Genomic DNA, 24,477 nt, shown 5'->3' on the forward strand with positions numbered 1-24,477 from the left:
GATCTGATCGTTCTATTGCCTCTTTTTTTTCTTTTATTTTCTTTCTATCGGTTTCCTCATAACAATCCATAATCATACTATTATCCTAGAGCCAGAGAATAATAACATTACAGGAAAAGGAACAGCAGCGGATCACGTCAAATTCATCATTATAATACAACAGTCAAACAGTACGTCAAGAAGAAGAAAATATTACACTAGCCGTACAGGCTACAAAAGAAAAAACTACAGAAACTCGGCAGGGAGGGGGAAAAACAAAAAAAAAGATCTTCAAGCTTGGAGGCCCCTGCACCTGAAATTATTTAACCACATTATAATGAGCTTAAAGCCCAGCAGGTCACCAAAACCTACAACTAAATCAAAGCACGATACTGACAAACAATATCCATGTATCGATCAAGTCAAATCAATCAATCGTACATGATCAATGATGTCAATGCCCATACAGAAATTCAATCAAAATCAGAAACCAGTAGGAAATCCATAAAGCTCAAAAAAATCAATGCTCAATCCTATTCTCACAATCTCATATTTCATTAGCAATCATACATCAATATACATCATACAATCGTCTAGTCGTCTTACTTATCGTATCACACAGTCAAATGGTAACATATACGTGCAAATCAATCTATCGTTCAATCTCTTTACTTGCTTATCAATCACAGGCAGTGTTATGTATCCTATCCATAAAAGAACCATCCATTGACGACCACGAACGATGCTTTTACAACAGTGAAATCGTATCAATCAATTCTGTTAGTCCAATAGTACCAATCACTCAAAATCCAATAAACGATCAAATCAATACGGCGAAGGATCAATGAAATCAAATCAATACAAAGAATCAATTGAAATCAAACAATACCAATCAGCCTTCATAAAGAAATCTATTTCTACGATAATTCAAAATCCATACTAGCAGCCAATCCAATTCAATCATCAAATCTATTAATCGGTACGACGATCAATGTATTCATTGTATTCAATATCATGTCAGGATCTGTCGTACAATAACTATCCAGGTCCCTCATCATATCCATGATCAATGTCGAGTCACCTATCGGTACTATGAATCAATCAAGTCTAGAGAATATCAATCGAAAAAGCAATACTGAATAAAATCAATAAATCCATATCAATACCATCAATACTGGCAATCAATAAAATCAATACAGATCGGGAAATCTTATGCATTGCAATAATCCATATACATTGCAATTCTCATACAATGGTCTTTTACTCGACAAGCACAAACACTAGCTATTATCAATATGTGCTGTTGTAGACACTCAACCAGATATAACTGGCTATTATCGAAAGTGCTATTGTTAACATCAACCAGATTAACTGGCTATTATCAATAGTGCTGTTGTAGACCATCATAACCAGATTAAACTTGGTTATTATCAATAGTGCTTTGTAGACATCCATATTGCTATTATAGATACCATACGTTGGTTTCTATAACCAACGTTCAAACCAGGTTTCCACTTGTCTTTCAAGAGTCAATCAATTTCAATCAATAGTCAATGCAGATATTGATGCAATAGAAATATTAAAGAAATCTAAATGATTCATATCAATAGTCATGGGCACCATATCAATTCATCTATCAATTCAGAGAAAATCAGAAATCGTAGGAAATCGGGCAGAGTAAGCGGCATGCTCATTTACGGTCAAATTTTACACAAAAATCTTTCCAAAAAAAAAAATTTTTACCAAATTCACCAAATTAATACAACGTGCCAGCAGCAACATTATAAGACTATTTCTACTGCTGCGACCAATTCGGACATCATAATAGTGCAGTTCAAAAATAGAAATTCCGCAGGAACAAAACGGACCGAACGAAATCTGCCAGAAAATAATCAAAACCGTGCAAAAATACACATCTACAACATAAAAAAGTTATGCGGTAAATCTTTGCCAGTACCAAACGTGGTACGAAAATCACTTACAAAAACTAAATCTGAGCACCATTTTGCAAAACTCAAAATTCTTTGAAACAGAATAGGGTTCGGAATCCTTACAACGAGACAAACAAAATAATCCAACAGCAACGAATGACGAAAAGTCCTCTGCGGGCCCCAAATCGGACTCTTCCTTTGCTTTTTCGCCCTTTCTCTCTCCTCAAAATATCTGATTTTTTATAAATGGTTTTTTTGTAATGTAATTATCTCTGGCTCTGGATATATGTATGTATGGATTGTTATGAGGAAACCGATAGAAAGAAAATAAAAGAAAAAAAAAGAGGCAATAGAACGATCAGATGAATTCTTTCGCTACACGGATCTTGGGGTTATCACAGGAAACCTCTCTTTGGACACTTGAGCCCAATTATTGGGTCCTTAAGAGGGGTCTCCTAGGAACCTAATGGGATCCCATGAGTTTGAAAGGGTTTGGATAAGTCTTGGTCAAGGGATTTGAATGGGTAGAAGTATATGGTAGGTTTGGTCAAACTTGATTGACTTGGCCAAGAAGTCAACCAAGTTGACCTAGGTCAAGGGTTGAGTCCATTGAGTTCAAATTGATCATATAAATTCAATGTAGGTAGTTTCAAATTAAGAGGAGGTCATTTGGTTGGAAATAGGTATTTAAACCCTTAAGGGCTACTTTGGTCAGCCATGATTAACTTGGTCAACCAGGTCAAACCAAAGGGTGGGTTTGAGTTCAATGTGTTCCTAATGACAATTGGAATCCATTGAAATAGGCTTTGAGGTTTGATATGGGTAGGCCAAGTTGAGTTTTGGGGAAAAGACCAAAATCCTTTTAAAGGGTATGTTGGTCATTTTTACCCCTAGTCAACACTAGGTCAAATCGGGTCCAAAAAAGTGTAGGCTACTGCTCATCAAGTCATAACAAAGGTCATGGATGGGGTTGGAAGGTTTGGAAAGAGTCCTAATGTCAAATGCCATAGAATGACAAGTCTAGTGGCATAGGATGTAAATATTTGAAGGTTTTGTATCATTTGAAAATCAATTAAGTTCCTAGAGACATAGACCTCAGAATGAGCTAAAATTTAGAGGATTGAGCCTAGAGACATGCATAATTAATATGCAACTAACAGATAATGAATTAGAGGTCATTTGATTGAATTTCAAGGTGACAAAAAATTCACCCAAAAAGGGTTTCAGGACCTAGGTCCTTAACTCTTGGATTTGGTTTGGAGTGTTGGGTTTAGATTGAATTTTGGACTTGACTGTTTGAGTTTGAATTATTCATATCAATGACAAACAAATGAATGATTGAGATTGGTTGGATATAATTTGAAAGTTGATTGAAAATTAGTGGAATATTGGACTAGAGATTGAATTGAAAGATGGAACTGGATTTGATTAGACTTGGATTTGGTTTTGACTGGGACCTATATGATTGAGAAGTGGACATCTTCCAATCACTAGGTCACCAGAAAGAAACCCAAGTAGGTCCTAGTGACCTCATATAGAAATGAGGTCAACACATATCTATCTCAAATTATTTATGCATAATTTATCACATTAATTAAGATATAAGTAGCAAGTATGCCTATTCAAATCTAATCATATGTTTTTCTATAATTTTATAAATATTATTTTTATGTGAGATTAGTCATGCTAAATATTAAAAGGAAAAGTTTCTGATAGTAAAAAATATTGGTGGTAGAATCAAAATATGCAATAAAAGAAAAAAAAAGAAGCTTTGTTAAAAAAGTTATTTTAGTGTAAACGATTATAAAATTGAGAAAAATATCTAGGGGCTCGTAGGTAGTTTAAGAAACCAATATATGATGCAAAGAATTTAAATTTTAGTGATTTATATATTATATTAGATATTAGTGATGGTGAAAGTTATATGTATAAATTAGCGAAGCAAAGAGATGCGAGGAATAATGGTCAAGTTTAAGTGAAGTACATTAATGACGAAGATAAAAAAAATGATTATCTTAGAAGAGAATATTTAACATAGGTGGATGACTTACTTTGATAAGCTTTTTAATAAAAATTGTGAAAATATGATTAATGTTAGTGACCTTAGTACCCCAAATAAAAATAATGATTTTTATTTTTATCCTTGTATTAGTAAAATTGAAGTTAGAGATTCATTAAAGAAAATAAAGTGTGAAAAAGTAGTTGGACTTGATGATAGCCCAATAGACGTGTGAAAATGCTTAGGAGATGAAGGTATATCTTGGTTGACTAAACTTTCTAATATTATATTGAAGACTAAAATGATGTTTAATAGTGGAGTATGTTGGTTCCTATTTTTAAGAATAAAGATGATGCATAAGAGTATGCAAATTATAGAGGAATTAAGTTAATGTGTCACACATTAAAACTATGGGAGAGAGTAATTGACCATAGGTTACAATGTGATGCTAATGTTTCTCAAAATTATATTAGATTCATGTCGGATAGGTCTATTATGAAGCTATACATTTATTGCAAGGTTTGATAGAGATGTATAGAGAAAGTAAAGAGGATCTACATATGATATTTATTGATTTAGAGAAAACATATTATAAAGTTCCAAAAGAAATGCTCTAGAGAGTTCTAGAAAAGAAAATTGTTAATAATGCTTATATTCAAGTCATTAAGGATATATATATATGAGCTATTACTTGTGTTCAAACTCAAGGTGGTTTGACCAATTATTTTTCTATTTCAATTTGGATTACATCAAGGATCAGCTTTAAGCTCATATGTTTTTGATTTAGCATGGAACTAGACATTTGCAAGAGGATGTACCCCGACGTATGCCTTTTACTGTAGTATTATTCTTGTTGATAGGGCTAGAGAGGGAGTTGATGAAAAACTTGAATTATGGAGGTCAACCTTAGAGTCTAAAGGTCTTTGTTTGAGTATATTTAAAATCGAATACATAGAGAACAAATATAGTTGTATTAAATCTAGTGGTGAGATTGTAACATTGGGTGATCAAGTCATTAAAAAGAGTGCATGTTTTAAATATCTTGAGTCTATTGTGCAAAACAACGGTGCAATAAATGGGGACATTATTAATAGAATTCATATTGGATGGTTGAAGTGGAGGAATGCATCAAGCTTGTTGTGTGATAGAAAAAAAATAGCCCTTAAACTTAAAGGAAAATTCTATAAGATGGTGGCGAGACTTGCAATGTTTTATGGCGCAAAATATTGCCATTAAAAGGAAAACATAAAGTTCAGTGTTGCGGAGATGAGGATGATCAAGTGGATGAGTGACTTTATACTTAGAGATAGAATGCAAAGTGAGCATATACATGTAAGGGTTGAAGTAGCTCCAATGACATAATATTAGAAAGAGTAGCCTTAGATGATTTGGTCACATAAAATGTCTACTTTCAATGACCCAGTTAACAGAGAAAACATATTAGAACCGACTATTTTTTTTTGAAAGTAGAGGTAGAGATATACCTAAAAATGCTTGATTAAAAAGTATTAAAAATATATTTTTTTTATCTGTAGCATCCTGGCGTATTCACAGCTGTAGAGAAATATAAAGCTTAACGTCTTAGCTTTATATGAAAATCCAGCACGGACACAGATAAAGAGAGAGGGCACATCATTAATAAAAGACACCAAGGTTTTTACGTGAAAACCCTTAAAAAGGGGGAAAAACCATGAGGCCTAGCCTATTTGGAATGAATCCACTATTATTTGTAATCGATTATAAATGAGGCCCTTCCTTAGGGGAAAGGCCTTGACTTGATGTACATTATATGAAGTAAATGATGAGAATACAAAGAGTCACTATTGACGTGTTCGTTTGGTCAGAAGGACTGTAGTCGATGGGCGACGTAAGTCGGAAGTACCATAGTCGGCGAGCGACGAAGGTCAGAAGAACTGTTGTCTAACGACGGAGGTCAGAAGAACGTCGTCAGGTAGAAGTCAAGAAATTGACAGAAATCCAACATCGGATAGATATCCGGTGAAAATCCGACAATGGTCAGAAGTTTAGTGTCTGGTAGAAATCTTACGACGAGTGGAGGTTCGGCTTCGGGTAGAAGTCCGACGTCAGTTGGCGGCCGGGGAGAACTCTGGAGTTAGATGGTATTCAGACAAAACTACAGAGCCACTTGGAGATCAAATTGAACTCCGGCGTTAGTTAAAGTTGGGTAGAACTTTGGCATCACTTGAAAGTCGGGCGGAACTGGCGTCACTTGAAAGTCGGGCGGAACTCCAACGGTGGTCGAGGAGGAGCTTCTTCCCTCCTCTTCTTCTCTTCTCCTCTCTTCTTGCTTCCCTCCTTTCTTAGGCCCCCTCTTAAGAGAAATGAGGGGCTGTTTATAGTTTTCTGAGAGTGGCATGACCTGTAAATAGGAGAAGGATCAAGGGCAAATGTGGAGTAGTTTGGATGGATGATCGATATTGAATCCCTTGATCGTGGACCGTTCATCAGACATTTGAAGGTCTTAATGATATTGGAATTCAGAGATCTTGGGCTCGTTGGATTCATCTCGTCGCTCCGCTTGATTCGACTATAAGCATGTCATGTTTTGAAACCTTTTGATAATCCAAATTGTGGTTTGACCTTCCAACAACACTTCGGGTCTTTGATTCAAATCCATTTGGGCTCGGATTGAGTTGAATTTGGTGTAGTTGGGTTTGTATTTCCAACACGCTCAGTTCGACTGTAAGTTTGCTGAAGTCGGAGTTCAGATGATCCCAGATTTAATTTTTGAAATTTTCAACTTGATTTTTGCTTCAAGATTCATGTCCGATCAAGATAATTTTTTGATGATATAACATCATCAAATTTAAATAAAATTTTGAGTCTAAATAAAAAACAATGTAGAAAAAAATTAATATAATTAACTATAATAGTGAATAAAAGCTTAATGTTATTATAATTAATCATGTTAACTTCAACTGCATCTGCATGTAGGGAGAAATTATTGTGCGGAATCTGAATGCATTCGAAGACGAATACGAATGCGCCACGTCACCGAATGCACTGGACCCCGGTGATGTGGTATGCCCGAATTCTCCTCCGAATACGTTAAGATTCCGCACACAATAATTTCTCGCATGTGGGAGTGCATTTAACATGTTTCCCATTTGTCATAATGATTTTTTTGCGTGGATATTGTTCGATAAAAAAAAGTAAAATAATAGAAAAATTTAGGCCGACGAGTGCACTTGGGGCTCTAGATATTTCTGATCCGCTGGAACGTTATCTATAAAATTATTTCAATGTTCACTCGCTCTCTTGAGCTTCCGCTTCCGCTTCCGCTTCCTCTTCATCTTGTCAATTCAAGCCCAGTCTTCTCAGCCTTCGTGAGTCGTCAGAGCGCAATCTCGACATTTTCATCGATTCAGCAATGTTCTCCGCGATAGGTACGCCGTCAAGGGGATTAGTCCTGGTTTACAGTTCGTTTGCTGAAAATGGTCACGCCAAAACCTCGACGGTTGCCCCTTCCTCGTGTACATCCTGGATTGGTTATAGTAACAGAAGGAGGCCTTCGCTTGTAAGAATAGAGGTTGTCCCGAAGCCCGTTGCATCCAGTAGCGGCACAGAGCAGCGCGAATCTGCCGGCAGGGAATCGAGGGACGGAAGCGCCAGTGACGAGGCTTTGCAGCTCCGGGTATTCCTTCCAAATGCTTGATCAGTTTATGCTTTGGAGTTTTGTCGTGGCTTTATGTTGGGCGAGGTGATAGTACTTGACATCTAGTTTGAATCACACAGAAGTCAGGAAATATATTTTCTTGCGATTCGTAGAGAGATTGGGTTGAAGAAAAACATATTTAGATACCTTGAACATTCTTAAAAGAGTTGTTTCTTTGAGGCGTTGGCCTGTCTAACCAGTTACAAAAAGGTTATATTGATAATACTAGTGTTGTACATGCAATCATCTATAATTTAAATTTTATATTACAAGTAATGTGATATAATGCAGATTCTATAATCATTCTAATCAAAATCTGTTACGTATTAATATAGTTCATGATTTATATGAATAAGATTTATATCTCATCAATCAAAATAATGCACATAAACCTCATAGGAACTTATTTAACAATTAGCATAGTATAACCAACTAAATGTCACATTAAATCTATATGGATCATTGTAGATGGATTGAACATATTTAACAATCAGCACGCGGCAAGGAAAACGGTCCTAACAAATAATAATATGTTTACTCCTTAATCAGAAAAGAGTCACTTGCTTGTAGTTGCTCAAAGTTAGTCAAATGCATTAGCATGATTTTAATCAAATCTCATTCTGAAACATATTGCTCCACATATCCTAAGTTAAGAAATCTCATATCAGACATGCATTCAATGTGTAGAACATCAACGGCTGAATAAGCAAATAACCAATTTAAGCATATTATTGTGATTAATTGCATCTATGAATTTCTCATAATTAAACCTAAATAATCATTTGTGGATGAGATTGTCTAGATTAATCTTTTTATTGCAATATTTTAAAAGAATTGTATTGTAAACGAAAACCAATTAATCCTTTGATAGCAATGCACAATCCAATGTCCCTTCCCCCAAATTAGTAATTTAGTTATCCATTGAGTTTAATATATCCATTAACTCAATATACTATAGTCTAATTCATATACGCACTTATGAATTAAATTTCATAATTTTATGAGGCTGGGAGAAGAAATGGGGTAGAACGGTTCGGTTGGACTAGCATGAACCAGATGTTTTTTTAGTTACTTTAATTAAGGTTTACTGCATTTAATACATCATTTGAATGATTTCGGCTGGCTGCAGTAGATATCTGAAGTTGTGAAAAAGATTTATAGGTTTTCTGTGATGTGATAGTTATTGTCATTAAGGTCGATGAATATATTCTTTTTTTTTTTCTGAGCTAATAATGATTCTATTTATTGAAAAATAAGGGGACTAAATTATTTCTCTCTCTTATTTATTTATTTATTTATTTTCCGACAGAGGTCATTGAGATATAAGGAACTAAAGATGATCATACTTTTAGAGATATGCTTGGTGAATATAAACTTAGCTGTTTTTGTAGTTAGTAATGATGTTTTCTTAAGCACAGACAAACATAACAAAAAATGCTGGTTTTATTCGTTGTTTTGTCTCTCGAAAGTTAGAGAAATGCCTAAATTCTTGTTCCTACAAAAAGCATTAGTATCAATTGTGGGGTATATCTATGTCAATACGATATGTGCATAGTTCTTTATAATTTGTACTTTACATACTTTCTTGGCAATTGAGCATTATCTCACATTAAGTTTCTCTGAAGAAGTAGAGGTCTGCTGATTGGAGGGCTGCAAGGACATATAAGGAAAGTGGTGTCATTTTTGATGGAAAAATAGAGGGCTCAAATGCTGGTGGTTTACTGATTCGGTTTTACTCACTACTCGGCTTTCTTCCTTATCCTCTTTTGAGTCCTTCTCATTCTTGTAGAGGTATTCACTGTTACTTAGATCTCTCTCCAATAAATATATTTTTGTAATACACTTGATTTTCTTTGCATATCTCATATTAAAGATTCAAAATCCATAAAATTCAACTATCTTGTGCTTTTATCATTTTCTTGTATGTTGGAAATCATGTTAAACTTTAGTTTTAACTAATCATATATTTTATTTGCCTAGAGACCTAAAATCAGATTTTCAGACAAGCGAGGACACTTTCTTTATGATGCAGAAACACTTGGTTTCTTATTTTGAAGCCTTTATATGTACATTTCATTTTTATTCTTCCCATATATGAAATTACTGTGCCATGATAATTTTTGAAGGGATTTGAATCATTGAACTCCATATTGCACCGCAGGAGGAAATAGCACTAGGTCATTTCAATGGTGGTTGCTGAGATATGAAATTACATGATTAAGTGCATAAAATAAACGGAAGCTTTAAATTGGAAAACATTTAAAGCATTTTGGTCAACAACGCTGAATGCTAAATGTTTGTGTTTAATCATGAGTAATAATGTTACCTGACAATGTGTGGGTTAGACTTAACTTCTCTACTCTATAGCCTGTCATAATTTTTTCCTGATAAAATATGATTGAAGAGGAGTGATGATGCCTGATACATCAATGATTGATTGTATTCAATGTTCAAATCCAATTTTGATGAATGTTTTCAATATTTGAGAATTGATAGCCCCATGGCTTAAAGTTGAAATTGCAAGTGGCTCAAATTATGAAGACCAATTGTAGAAAATTTTAACATAAGCCATAGTTCAGTTGTATATGGATTAGATTTGACATTGTAATTTAATATATAATATTTCTGAAGGAAAGAAATAGAAGTGAACAAGGGAGAAAGAGTGGTGGAATGCTCCATGCATTGTATTGGCCAAATCTGTTCCTACTCGGTACGCTCGGTATTGAGCATATACAACAAGCAGAATTTCAAAATTACTCTTATAATATAATTTTGTTCCGGGGGCAGAGCCCCCGGAAACCCCCGCAGGGGCGCTGCCCCTTGACCCCGCGACCTGACCGGGCAGGTCGAACCCCGCCAGGGGGCAGCGCCCCCTTGGACCCCCGGCAGAGTCGCAATATATCTACACTTTCACTTAAATTTTTTCATGTTTCAAATTCATATGGGAGCCCACACGGTGTGAAGGTAACTTTCTCCCTTTCATGTGCTTCTTCGGCCAAATCCTGTAAATCCGCCAAACTACAGGATTTAATAAATCTGGGATTTACGACAAAAAACGGAAAATGGAGGATTTTTTCTGCTGTGAGATTTACGGGGCGCTCAAATCCCGTTTGGAAGGATTTAGGATTTATCATAAATCCTGCATAAATCATGTTGCCAAACAGCCCCTTAGAGACAGAATACGAAACAACTTTATATGTGAACAACTTGGAGAACCTCCAGTGGGCAATAAGATTAGAGAGACGCCTTAATATGAAAACTTTGAGTAACATCCCTCCGTCGTCCACCGGCTACGGTTCCTCCAACCTCTATCGTCAGCCGACTTTGATCCCTCGGACCTCCAACTTTGGTCAACGCCTATTACGCCTCTGTCGCCCAACTATGTTCTTACCAACCAAATGAACATATCAACGTTCTTTTGAGAACACCTCTCACATCTCTGGATGCTCCCAACTCCAACTATGTAATGCGCTTTATATGAGATATATTTGCTACATTGAGCCAAGGCCTTTCCCCGTGGATGGGAATCATTAGTAACCAGCGACAAACATCTCTGGACGCTTCATATTTTTTCATCTTTTTCAGAGGTTTCCACATAAAAAATTCGGGTGCCTCTTATGAATGTTGCATCTCTCTTATATGTATGTGTGATGGCTCTTTGTACAAAACAAGGAAGTTAAATTTTATATCTTTCTACCATGGCGAATGTTCTGATAGGAAATACTTGAGTTCGCAAGTAATTCCTAGCCAAATCGGAAGCGAGACATCAGAAAATCTTCTGTTTATAGAGTTGGACAGCAGGTTTTCACAGAAAAAACAGCAGAAATTATAGAGAAAACGGAGAGAAAACTCAAAGAAAAGCTTGTATTCCACTAGTCGATGAATAAAATAGCAAGATACAATTGATCCTCAATTCGAGAGGAGGTCGATCTCTCCCAAATCTCTAGACGCCGCTAGAGCCCAAAGAAAATCTAAATCTAAGAGATCTCAAAATTCTGTCAAATTCAAGATGCCCAAACCCTAGGAAAAACAACTATTTAATGCATACAAATCAAAAGGAAATCCCTAAACAGTCCCTACATTCAAATTTCCCTCTCAAAACGCTGAAAAACGCTTCCTAAAATGCTCTAATGGGCTGGTCGGGCCGCTCGATCTCCGCAGGAGGCGGAGATCTGTCGCTCTTTGCGACTTGCCGGTCCAGTGCGGACCGGCTTGACCGGTCCAGTGGACCGGTCTAACATAGTGCTATCTTGTTTTGAGTGTAGCCTATTATGGGCAACATTTGTCTATAAATAGGTAGCCTTTACTTGTAATGGAGATTGGTTGAGATGAATAAGAATTGAGTAATTTTACTCTTGTTTTGGATTTCTGTATCATGAAGGATTTCAGGTGGTGATCGCACTTCCAAGGATTTTCTTGGGTCTTGTGTGAGTTGCGAGTTCCTGCAGCTCGCATGATCTTGTCCGTCGTCGTGTCGTCTCCGCCGCTGGCGTCATTTGGTATCAGAGCCAATAGGCTCTTCTTGCTCGGTATCTTGAGAATTCCTGAGGTGGTGAAGAGAAGAACCAAAGAAGCTCTGAAGGGGATCCAGCATTCACTAAGCATCCAAGTGGATTGGCATCATCTGGTCTCCTGGAGTTCTCAAGTGGCGGTTACCTGTCGATCTTTTTCATTCTGCTTATTCTTCTTCGTTTCTTTCTTCTACTCTTGTTGTTAAAGAAATGAAAGCCATTCCTCCCAAAAACATAAAAATCTAAGCATTTGAAACCTGTTTCCGCACAAGTCCTGCCCTACCGCACATCCTGCTGCCAATTTGTTTTTCCAACCTGTTGAGGGTTGCAAGGCAACTATTGTCGACAAAAAAAGTTGATTGATTCTTTAATCTTTTTGCCAACAAAGGCATTATGAATTGTGGCCATCGAGGTAGTTAATTCTGAGTTAAGGGCTTCTATCTTGGAGTCCTAGGAGGAAACGCATGCTGTCTTGAAGCTAGAGCAGGCGACCAACTGCTTCGATCTTGAAACCAACTCTGGGCTTGCGTGATCATGCTTTTCTACGTGAAGTGGATTCTGTTTTCTACCTCGACTTATTCAGGCGAAGTCAGGTTGCTTCTACGGTTTTCTAGTCACCAGAAATCCCCTTCGACATTTTTCTTCTAGCCATCTGTTGGTTGTCCAGCTGCAGCTTAAAGGCCAAGAAGTGAGAAGAATTCTTTCCTTGCTTTTTGAATCTTCATCATTGGCATCAAATTGAGCCTAATACCACCCGAAACTTTGAGAAGTTATATTGTGCACTTTGTATCGGAAGAAATGACTAGGAAGAAACAAGAACCGATAGAATTTCTCCACTCATACTTATTTTATCCATCCAAAGAAAAACATAGCAATATGCCGTGTAGCTGGAATTCAAAAAGATCAGTACAAGGAGTGGTGATTGAAGAACTACAAAGAGAAATACAATACATTCGACAATGATTAACAAGACTTGGCTGAGACAAGTAGATGAATGTCAAGAAAAGGAAGAAGACATTCATCCTTTTTCTCATGATCTTTAGAGTTGGGGAGAGGGCATCTCAAATGATCGGATCTCTTCCACCTATGAAGACGTGTTTGAAGGGCCACCTCGTCATTCTTCCACCCCACCCTTGATCGAGTTCAGCTTCGAAAGACTTGAAGATCCGTTGTCGAATTCGTTGTCTTTGCCTCTCTACGTTGAGCCAGTGTATGACGTGTATGATGACGACATAGTCGGTGAAGTTCTTGATATTGATCAACCTGCATATGATGATGATGAGGGCAAAATGGATGGCCAACCAGAGCCAAATGTTCAACCGGAACTATTCATTCACAATGTTCCAAACAAGACAACAATTATGCTCGCCATCATTGATAAAAAAATTACATGTGAAGATCTCCTCAATGGTTTGGATCGTGAAGCTCTTAACTTCTCTAGATGGCTGAAAGAAACACCTTTGGTCCTGTATGCTTTCACAATCACAAGTATTCCATTTGCTTATGCTACTCTTGAGATATTGAAGATTCGTAGGCAAATCGATACCGGATGGACCTATCCAGACCCGTTTAGCCAACCAAATCCACCTCCTTATGGCGGCCAATCGGACATCTTCCTATGAGCCTGAAGTTTCTCCTATCCCGGTAGTATAACGCCGGAGCTAAGCCGCTTATTCATGATAACTTCAGGCTAGTTTTATTTCATTTGGTAGCGTATATGGCTACATAGTATTAGTGCTCTCTTGTTTTGAGTGTAGCCTATTATGGGCAATATTTGTCTATAAATAGGTAGCCTTTACTTGTAATGGAGATTGATTGAGATGAATAAGAATTGAGTAGTTTTATTCTTGTTTTGAGTTTCTGTATTCTGAAGGAATTCAGGTGGTGATCGTATGTCCAAGGAGTTCTTGGGTCTTGTGTGAGTTGCGAGTTCCTGCAGCTCGCATGTGTCTGTCGCCGTGTTGCCTCCGCCGCGGGCGTCACGGTGATTGCAACTTCTTTATAGATTCTTCCTTTTAGAGTAAATGCAAAGCTCAGAGGGATGTTATGAGGTCGAGTGATTATGGAAAATTGGAGTTTCGATAATTTCAATATCATTTAGCTTGGGAAGGTTAAGGTGCTTAGTGGTATTAATGTGTTGGAGAATTTAGTAGGAAAAATATTAAAATTTTCTTCCTCATCTATGTCTCCTTGAAGGGATTTTTTTAAAAGAACTATTTTTTTTTGGGAAGAAAGTGGCATCCTTGGGATTTTTTTCTTCATAGAAATGACATTTGTACCCTTATTGATTTATCTCAAATTTGAGAAAGATACATTTGAAGCATTTGAGATCAGGTTTATCCTATTAGGTTATGATAGGAAACACTTATAGATCTCAAGTATTTTAATAGGAAATACTTGAGTTCGCAAGTAATCCTTACGGAAATACTTGAGTTCGCAAGCAACCCTAACAATAAATTGGTAAAAACAGCGAGAAAGAACACAAGACGATAATGAAAGCATCCAAAAACAGTAAATTTTATTAGATAAAATCAAAGCAAAACAAACACTAGCAAAAATACAATTTATCCTTTATTCGAGAGGAGGATTGTTCTCTCCCAATCTCTAGACACTAGGTCTAGAGCCCATAACTCCAGAGAGACTCCAAGAGAAAACAATACATAAGGATGCCCTAACCCTCACCTCTCATGCCTATTTATAGATTAATTCCAAACCTCCTTTACCAAATTAGATTAATTTAAATAAATTAATTCAAATCTCCTTTCCCAAAATAGATTAATTCAAATAAATTAATTCAAACCTCATTTCCCAAAATAGATTAATTCACATAGATTAATTAAAACCTCCTTTTCCAAAATAGATTAATCTCTTGCCTTAAATAAGATATTTTATTTAATTAAATAGGGGCCCATGTCCCTATGGCTTAGGCAGTTAAATGAACCGCCTCCTATAGACTGGCCGACCCAGGTGGGTTCGGCTGGATAGTCGCAGACCTATCAATATCGCCCTCCGAAAGAATCACCTTGTCCTCAAGGTGAAAACAAGGAAACTAATATTTCACCCTCTCGTATGGTTCCCACGTGGCCTCGTAATCAGGAAGGTTCTTCCACTTGATCAACACTTCCTTAGTTTCGTCTTCTTTCTAGCGGACCCCCATCAGCTCTAAGGGTTCCAGAACCACCTTTAAACCCTCAGTAAGTGTCGCCGGTAGCTCGGGGTTGGCTGTGTAGTCACCAATAGCCTTCCTCAACTGCGAGACGTGAAAAACCGGGTGTATAGTTGCCATTGGTGGTAATTTCAGTTGATATGCTACTGCCCCAATCTTCTCCAGCACTTCATAAGGCCTAAAGTACCTTGGAGCCAACTTTTCATTCCTCCTCTTGGTGACTGTCCTCTGTCTATATGGTCGGAGCTTCAAGAACACCCTCTCCTCCACTTCAAACTAGATGTCCCTCCTATGTCCATCAACTTGTTTCTTCATAATTTGTTGTCCCTTAGCAGATGTCTCTTCAGCTCTTCTAACACTATCCCTCTCCTCCAAGTACTCCTCAAATGAGAAAACTGGGGTGCTGCTACTCCCAAAGTGTACCAAGTGGGGAGGATCCCTTCCGTACAACACCTTGAATAGAGTTATTTGAGAAGTAGAGTGAAAAGAGGTGTTGTACCAGTACTCGGCCCATGATAGAAACTTAGCCCAGAGCTTGGGTGTCTCCGATACGAAACATCTCAGGTAAGTCTCCAAGCTCCTGTTCACTACTTCTGTTTGACCATCCGTCTGTAGGTGGTAAGCTGTACTCTTCTTCAAAACTGTCCCCTGCAGCTTGAACAACTCTCTCCAAAAATGGTTGAGGAATACCTTGTCTCTGTCAGATACGATCGCCTCGGGTACTCCATGTAATCGGACCATCTCCCTGATGAAGGATGAAGCCACTATCACTGCTGTGTAGGGTTGTCAGAGGGGGAATGAAGTGTGCATACTTGCTTAACCTGTTCACCACCACCAGGATCACTGTGAACCCTTCTAAACGGGGCAACCCATCTATAAAGTCCATAGAGATCTCCTCCCACACTCTTCCCGGTAGAGCTAACGGCTATAGTAATCCTCCTGGTGACATAGCCAGGTACTTATTCCTTTGGCAGATCTCACATCTGGCTACCATCTCCTATACATCTTTACACATCCCCTTCCAGTACAATTCCGCAACTACCCTCCTGTATGTCTTTTGTACGCCTGAATGCCCCCCCCACAACGCTTTCATAAAACTCCTGGATTCGGCATACGAACGGCAGCTATCAAGTGGGCCCCATCCACTTAACCAGTGCGGCAACGCTCGAAGCCGCTAGATCTAACGTGGTTTGATCTAGCGGCCAGGATCAAGCCATACAGTCGATCTCAATACAACGGGATCGAACGGTCGAGCGTGATCCTGCGGTTTGAGATAGACGACTCAGATTGTGCTGAACCCAGAAATTAACCGCGGGACTTGATCCCCGGTTTATCCAAGCAGCTGAACGGGCGGATCCGAACAGTTGATCGTGTGATCAACGGTCTGGATCTTACGTAACCGAAGTGTTACATGAGCTGAGCCCTATAACGACTTTTTGAGCTCGTTTTCCTAATCGACTCAATGGTTTGACTTAAAAATTTAAACAAAGATTGATTTAGTGAACATAATCATTGGGGATGTATTTTGATAACTTAAAAAGCGCTTAATCAAAAGCTATTTTAAAATAAGTGTTCTAAACTAGGGTTTAGGATTATACCTCATTCAATGGACGGATTAATCTGTTTAAAGGCATGTTGCATTTGTAGGCTGTCCACACTCCATTTTGTAGAAGACTCCTCTGCTTGATAACGCCTGGATCGAGGACCTCGAGCTTGGGACGGATTTGGCCTTTGATTTGGCCAAAAACTCGCCGCCAGCGAGCTTTGATCGGCCGGATTGAGCTGGAAATACGTGGATTGAGGTATGGAATGCTCAAACGAAAAGAGTTTGAGCTTTGGAAGGGCTTGAGTGGAGAGAGAGAGCTGCTTGAAGAATGAGGCTCATTAGGGCATTTTTTCCCTATTCAAACGTCCCTGGAATGAATGGACGGCTATGATCCACTTGGTAGGTTGCTGAGATGCTGCCAAGTGGCCTGGGGGTTGTTGAGAGCAGGTGGATCAAAGGACCAAATGTACAAGCCATGTGGAAAGCTTGTTTTGTCACTTAGCAATCATGTGGGATGACTAGGAGCCATCTGATCAAGATCCAAGGGCTAAGGTGAGCTCTAGGAAGCTTCTAGAGTTGTTTGAAACGGCTGGAAAGAGCTGGAATGAATGGAGTGCCATATCATCCATGGTTTGGGCCATTTAAAAGCTCTCTTGACCATTTGTTGACTAGTTTGACTAGTCAACAGGTCCACTGAGCTGGCATGGCATGCCAAGAGACTAAGTGAGCTGATGGGAGGCCTTGGAGGGGATTTGATGTTTGAAGATTGAAGTTTGAATGAATTAGAAAGGATTTCAAAAAGGTTTGACCAATGAATTGAAGTTTGACTAGGTCAAATTTGACGTGATTTGACTTCAAATAAGTTTGAATGGATTTGAGTTGGGTTTTGAGATGAGTTTGAGAGCTTGAATGGGTTAGATAGGTCAAATGGGTTGAAGTGACCCATTTAGAGCCTTAAGGGGCATTTGGGTCCACCTAGGTTGACTGGGTCAACTAGGTTGACCCAGGGGGTGAGTTTGGGTTGGACAGGTTTGAAACAAAATTTGGAGTCTGGTGGAGGCAATCTCAAGGGTTAAAATGGTCAAATGACCATTTGGGTTCTTAAGGGGTATTTTGAGTCAACCCTAATTGACTTGGTCAATCAGGTTGACCCAGGGTCTGGACTTGGGTTCGACATATTTAGTTTGATTTTTTGAGTATGTTGGAGGTGGTCCCATGGTCTGGGGGGGTCAATTCAGTCAAAATGACTATTTTGCCCCTTAAGGGCATGTTTGGTCAACATGGGTTGACTTGGTCAACTAGGTTGACCTAGGATCTGAGTTTGGGTTTAACAGGTTTGGTTTGATATTTGAAACTTGTTGGAAGTGGTTGCAAGTGATTTGGAGGTTGTTTGGTTTGAAATTGATATTTGAACCCCATAGGGATATTTTGGTCAAAAGGGTCAAACTGGTCAAGTAGATTTGACCAGGGTCAGGGCTTGAATCCAATGTGTCCCTAATGGTGATTAGGATGCATTAGAAGAGATTTTGGGGTTTGATTTAAAAAGGCCAAGTTGAAGTTTGGCGAAAATTTCAAAATTGCCCTTAAGGAGCATTTTGGTAATTTTGACCCCTGTCAACTGGGGGTCAAAGTGGGTCCACCAAAATATAGTTTAATGTTCAATAAGTCAGGATTAAGGGTCTGGAAGTGATTCGAAGCTTTGGAGAAGGCTCTAAGGTCAGGATCTACTAGGTGACAGGTCCAGTGGCATAGACTGTAAATATTTGAAGGTTTTACAACCTTTGGATTTCAATTCAATTTCTGAGATTAGAGATCTCAGAATGGGCTCAAATTTGGAGGGTTACCTCTAGAGACATGTCTTATCACTTTGCAAGTGATAGACTCTTAATCGGAGGTCATTTGATTAGATTTTGAAGTGTTTGAAAAATCCTTGAAAAGACTTTTAGGGTGGAGCCTTTAGCCTTGGATTTTGGGTTTGAAAGTATGGATTTGATCATAGGGTCTGGATTAGATCCTAAGGTCTGGAGTCTAGAAGGATCATAGGACCTAGAATAGATCCTAAGGTCTAGACTTTTCTAGAGGAATCCTAAGGTCTAGAGTAGATCCTAGGGTCTGTATTTTAGGAGGATCCTAGAGTCTAGATTTGTCTGGAAGTTGAAAGGATCTAGGGTCAGGATTGGTCCAAGTGACCTCATACAAAAATGAGGTCAACAAGGGGTAGGTCGACTAGTCATGGGTCCAGTAAGGCTTGTTGTACGGTTGGTTAGAGGAGGATTTGAAAGAGTTAGGGCGAGAGTCTTGATTTATAGAAGGAGCATGGCTCCTAGACTCTTCTAAATCTAACACAAGACTACAAGCGGCTTCTAAGGTAGTCACTCCTCTGGTGAGAAGCTCATTTCGGAGATCTTCTCTTAATCCAGCTCTAAACATTGAAAGAAGTTGGGCGGGAGTAGTGGTCTCTTCCCCACTGTAGCGGATCATAAAGTCATCGAAAGTAGCTATATAATCTTTTACTGGTTTACTTCCCTGAGTTAGTCTATTCCAACGATCCAAAAGCCTAGGGTAGTAAGAAGGTGGGAGATATTGTCTTAAGTTCTTGTTTCATGGTCCTCCATTCATTAATGGAATATTCTCCTCGGGTTTCGTGCATGTGTTCAAGGTTTGTCCAGTATTGATTAGCTCTACCCGTTAGCTTCATTTCGACAAACCTAACTTTTCTTTCCTCCGAGATATTATACCATTTGAAATAGCTATCCATTCCCTTGAGCCAGTCTAAGAAAACCTGGGGTTCTAACATACCATCGAAGATGGGGCATCTATACGGATGTTCTTAAGCAACTGGGCATCGTTATCTCTCGAGGGAATGTCGCGCCCTAAAGGTTCTTGATTGGGTCGATGGTTGGGACGGTAGTGGTCTCTAGGAGGTCCATGTTTAGTTTGGGTATCATCACCGTAAGGAGAATGGGGCCTAGAGGGAGTGTAGATCGCTGGGTTTCCTAAACGTTCCATGTTATATTGGTGTTCACCAGTTTGGCGTAAAGTCTGCTAAATCCATTTGGGTGTTTCTGATTTGCTGAGTAACCGTCCCAAGTTGTCCCACGATGAGGTCTAAAGTCGCCTGAATATGTTTCAGATCCATGGGTAGGTGTTAGGGGACGCTAGGGGAGGTAATGGGGTAAGGGACAGTGCCTAGACACTAAAGATAATATGCCCCTAATGCCTCTAAATGATGCAGGGATGATTAGGATAGCAAGCTACATCAAAGACCTAAGTTGTCTGTGTTTTGGAAGATTTCTAGAGTGTGGACATCACCTAAACACTAGCTTAGGCTCACCTAAAGACCACTAATTGGTGCAGAAAAAGTTTAGACAGCAAGCTATAATGATTGTTTAGTAACCTAGACAACTAGGGATGTTATTGTGACAAGGACAACACTTAAACAATGAAATAAACTGATGTAGAACTATATGCTAAATCGGATACTTGCACAAAATATTTAAGAACAATTTCAGATTTTCGTTATTAGCGACTAAAACAACGATGTAAAACAAATAAACGGTTACTTCCGCTTAGGCTAAGCCACACAAGAGACTAAACCACATCAAAACACTTAGAAGAATTAAAACATTGCATAAGTAGTAGTTTCCAACTTAACCAAACTATAACAATGAGGTCTAGGAGCAAAGAAGTAACAATTCCTATGAATACTAATGGATGGCAATAAGTAGACACAATCTCTTGTTTGAACAAATCTCAATAAGGTAAGTAGAATTAGAAAAGTAAATGGATCTAGGAAGAAGATCACCTTCTCGGAGAAATGACGTGAATTACTACGAACCTTCCGTTAGTTTCTCTTCCCTAGCCTTGATCACAATGAGTAGCAATTGGTAAGTGGTCTTCTCTTTGAATCAACAATGGTTGGAGTCAATTCGAGGACGGCCAATGAGGAGATCCATGCATTCTTAGCCTTCGTACACCAAAACCGGATTCAAACTTCGGATTGATCTTCCATCTCAAATCAATGTAGGAGATACACCTTGAGAGGGAGTGAAAAGAGACAGAGGGTGGACGGGTGAGAGGGAGGAAGAGGCTAGGGTTATGAGAGAACTAATTGGGATGAAGAAAATATGCTATAATCTTCATACCAAAATTATTCTCAGATTTTAAGTAAAAGTGGAGGGAATTTTTTCTGAAATTTGAATTTCAAATACATGTAATTAAGAGCTCTAATGAGGCATTAAAGAGGGGGCCATCAATAGATGGGGCTGGCGGCATGTAGAAGGGAGGAGCTCCACCAAGCTCTCAAACTCTCAAGCTCTCTCAGAAAAAGCTTCAAGAAAACAAAATGCAGGAAAATTTTCAATATCATTCATTAAGCATCAAAAGTACAAGAAGAAGGCTATAAATAGCCTAGTACAATGACATAAAATAAAAGACTAAAATACCCTCGAGGGGCTATAAGACTCAATCCCTCAAGCAAGGGTAAAAAGGGAAAAATGCAGAAATAAAAATACATCAAAATAAAATGATCATACTAAAATCAGAAATACATCGGGTAGACCGTGGCCGTAGATCTACGGCCACGTCGACGGTAGACTTTCCAACTGATGTCCCCATCATAAACTTACCTAAAGTGATGTAAACGATGCAGGAATTTAATGGACAGCAAGGAAAAACAGTGAACTAAATTAACTAGGCAATGGTATGCATGCAAACGAGTTTTGGAAAGGTTAACTAGACTCCTAGGAACTTCTGGCACATGCAATGCATGCTTACCATGCTCTGATACCAAATATGATGTGAAACCATGCAAGTAAAGAAGAAGTACTTAGGGATGTTAATATTTGATTACTAAAACTTTATTAGTTATAAATTTCTTCTCCCAAATAAGGCTTTAGAATTATCAAGTAGAAATTATGTAAGGCATGTGGTTACAATTAGATTAATAAGATGCTTACAAGTTAACAACATAAAATAGAGAAAGTAATGTTACGGCAAAGAAACACTAATCCACGGTTTAAAAAATAGCTTTGCTCACCTTGGATCCCTTACACTCGTGGTGGACATACTTTAGTGGAGGAAGATTGAGAACAAGCTTAGTGATGTCACTAGAAGACAAATGACGCCCAAGGTATAGTTCGTTGGAGAGGTGGCCGACGACAGGGAATCCACGAGTTGACTAGTGAGTATCCAATGCCCGGTAAGAATGTGCTCTTTGATGGAGGGTACCAATGTGAAAAGGAAGCTATTTAAATAATCTTCCACGAAAGCATCCACGTTTAGGTTCACGTCGAATAAAGGAGATTCGAGAATGTTTGTTCATCCTTGATCATCATATAAGAAGCCATGGTTGGCTTCCGGATCGGCCATGCATAGTGGTGTGGCGGTTGGAGAAGAACAAGCTTGAGATTTGTGAGGAGGAAGGGAGAGGATGATGCGATGACTTGGGGAGGGTAAGGGCGGCTAGGGTTAGGGTTTCTTTTGGGTTAAGCCAAGTGGTTGGGGGGAAGAAGGTGAGAGGGAAAATCTGAAGTCTAAATTTCAGATTTTCATTAGAGTGGGAGAGCCAATTTGAAATTCAAATAAACCCAATTAAGGGATTAATGGGGCCGGCGGCTATTAGGGAATTTAGGGAGGGATTAAATGTTGCTTAGGTGACAAAGTGGAGAAATAGAGGGGAGAGAGAGGGGGCCGACCCTATGGGGATTAAATTTGTGTCTAGGTTCAATGTAAGTGGGCCCAGGTGATTGAATAATTAATTAAATCAAATTTTGAATTAAATTTAGATTTGATTAGTTTCCTAATTAGGTTTTATCATTTAGGGAGGGATTTGAAATTCAAATTTCAAATTGAATTTCAATTAGGAAACTTCCTAAATGACAAAACTTCCTAAATGACAAGGGGACAAATTAGGAAGCAATGAAAACCTACTTGAATTTGAAAATCAAATTCCAAGGCTTGGCCTTGGGTTGGCCGGCGGGTGGGGGTGCAATTGGGGGCGGGCGGCGGGGGTGTTGGCTACGGTGAAAGGGGGTTTGGGGGATTTGGGCTGGACGGGTGGTGGGGGGCTGATCAGGCGGCTAAGATAAAGGGGAGGCATGGGGGTTGCTGGTCGGGGGTTAGGAGATGGATTTGTTGTGCCGACGGCTAGGAGAAAAGGGAAGAAAAGAAAGAAAAACCAAAGAACCAATAGCTCCTTCGAAGGGGGCTGTTGGGTATTTCTTTTGAGCCTCTCCTAGGCTACTCATCTCTTCTCAAGCTCACAAAATCATGAACTAAAAAATCTGAAATTTTCTATTGATTCAACATTAACCTCATATAAAGACAATGACCTCTATATATAGGTCTCAACAAAGGAAAACAAAGTGACTCTTATGCCCCATGGGCTACAACAAAGAATCAACACCCATAGGGGTAAACTAATAAACTGAAAATACCAAATAGAAAAATACATGAAAATAAATCAAAGATATAGACTTCGAATCGTAGACGTCGATCTATGATTCCTCCGATGGTACACGTGTCGAAATCTCTAGCTGATGTCCTCATCAGTTTATCCTTATTGTCATCCCCAAATCCAGAAGGATGAGATCGAGCGATTGATTAGGGAGATGCTGGAGGCAGGGATCATTCAACCCAGTATTAGTCCATTTTTCAGTCTAGTTCTATTAATCAATTGCTTTAGCAACAATTTCTTTCGTTCCACCTTGAGGACAAGGTGGTACTTTGGGAGGGGAGTATTGATAGGCCGGTCCAGCCGGTCCATACGGGATCAGCTTACAGATACAAAGGCGGAATTCTCCGCCTCCTGCATATGACGAGCAAACTGCCAGGTTCCAAAGAGCTTTTTAGGAAGGTTTTTTGAGGGAGTTGGGAGGGAAAATTGAATGTAGGGACTTTTTAGAGAGTTCCTTTTGGATTGTATGCATTAAATAGTTTGTTTTTCTAGAATTATGGCATCTTGAATTTGGATGACATTTGAAATATCTTAAGTTTAGGTTTTGAGCTCTAGCAGCGTCTAGAGATTTGGGAGAGATAGATCATCCTTTCGAATAGAGGATCAATTATATCTTGGTATTTTCCGTTTCCCTTTTATCAAATAATACAAATTATCTACTGATTTCATGGTTTTGTGTGGATTTTTTTGAAGAATTCTCACTGTTTTCCGAGGATTGGTAGGAAACACTTGTTCTACAAGTGTTTCCTACCAATAGTGTATCAAATATTTTATTAGGATTACATATTGTTTTTGAATCGATTAACAAATTCTCATGTGATTGTGAGAATTTATTAAGTGAAACAAAATTCTCTATAGTATCTAAAGGGTGTTTGTCCATTCTCATGTGCATTTTCTTACTTTTACTGTAGTTTAAAGTACTTTTAAAGGGGACATTTAGTATTAATTTTGAAATTGTTGCAACATAGCGTTCCCTAAAATAGTGAATTTTGGTAGTGATAATTTCAATAACTTAAATAAAATAGAAGAAAATTCATGATTAATTATTGCTATAATTACCTAATTTTTTAAAGAGCAAGACTAATATGGTAATCAAGTTTGGTGCATTAAAATTTATTAATTTTTGTTCATAATTCTTAAACTAATGGCGTGATTAGCAACAAATATGATCAATACAATATTTTAGATTGGCAAACCCTAATACATCACGGG

General features: G+C 38.5%; 1 protein-coding gene across 4 annotated transcripts in view; it reads left to right on the forward strand.

Annotated features, from left to right (window-relative positions):
* Window positions 1-7,169: 7,169 nt before the first annotated feature.
* LOC110108295 (30S ribosomal protein S1 homolog) overlaps window positions 7,170-24,477 on the forward strand; it is a 32,965-nt gene continuing 15,657 nt past the window's right edge. For all 4 annotated transcript variants that reach the window (XR_003699586.1, XM_028691913.1, XM_020838872.2 and 1 more), the window contains exons 1-2: window positions 7,170-7,564; window positions 9,217-9,376. Coding sequence is in view for 3 of the 4 variants with exons in the window: in XM_028691913.1 (XP_028547746.1) it covers window positions 7,301-7,564; window positions 9,217-9,376 (424 nt within the window). In the remaining variant the exon portion in view is untranslated. The remainder of the gene's footprint in view (window positions 7,565-9,216; window positions 9,377-24,477) is intronic.

Source organism: Dendrobium catenatum, unplaced genomic scaffold (genome assembly GCF_001605985.2).
Source record: "Dendrobium catenatum unplaced genomic scaffold, ASM160598v2 original_scaffold_86292, whole genome shotgun sequence".
In the NCBI taxonomy this organism is placed as follows: domain Eukaryota; kingdom Viridiplantae; phylum Streptophyta; class Magnoliopsida; order Asparagales; family Orchidaceae; genus Dendrobium; species Dendrobium catenatum.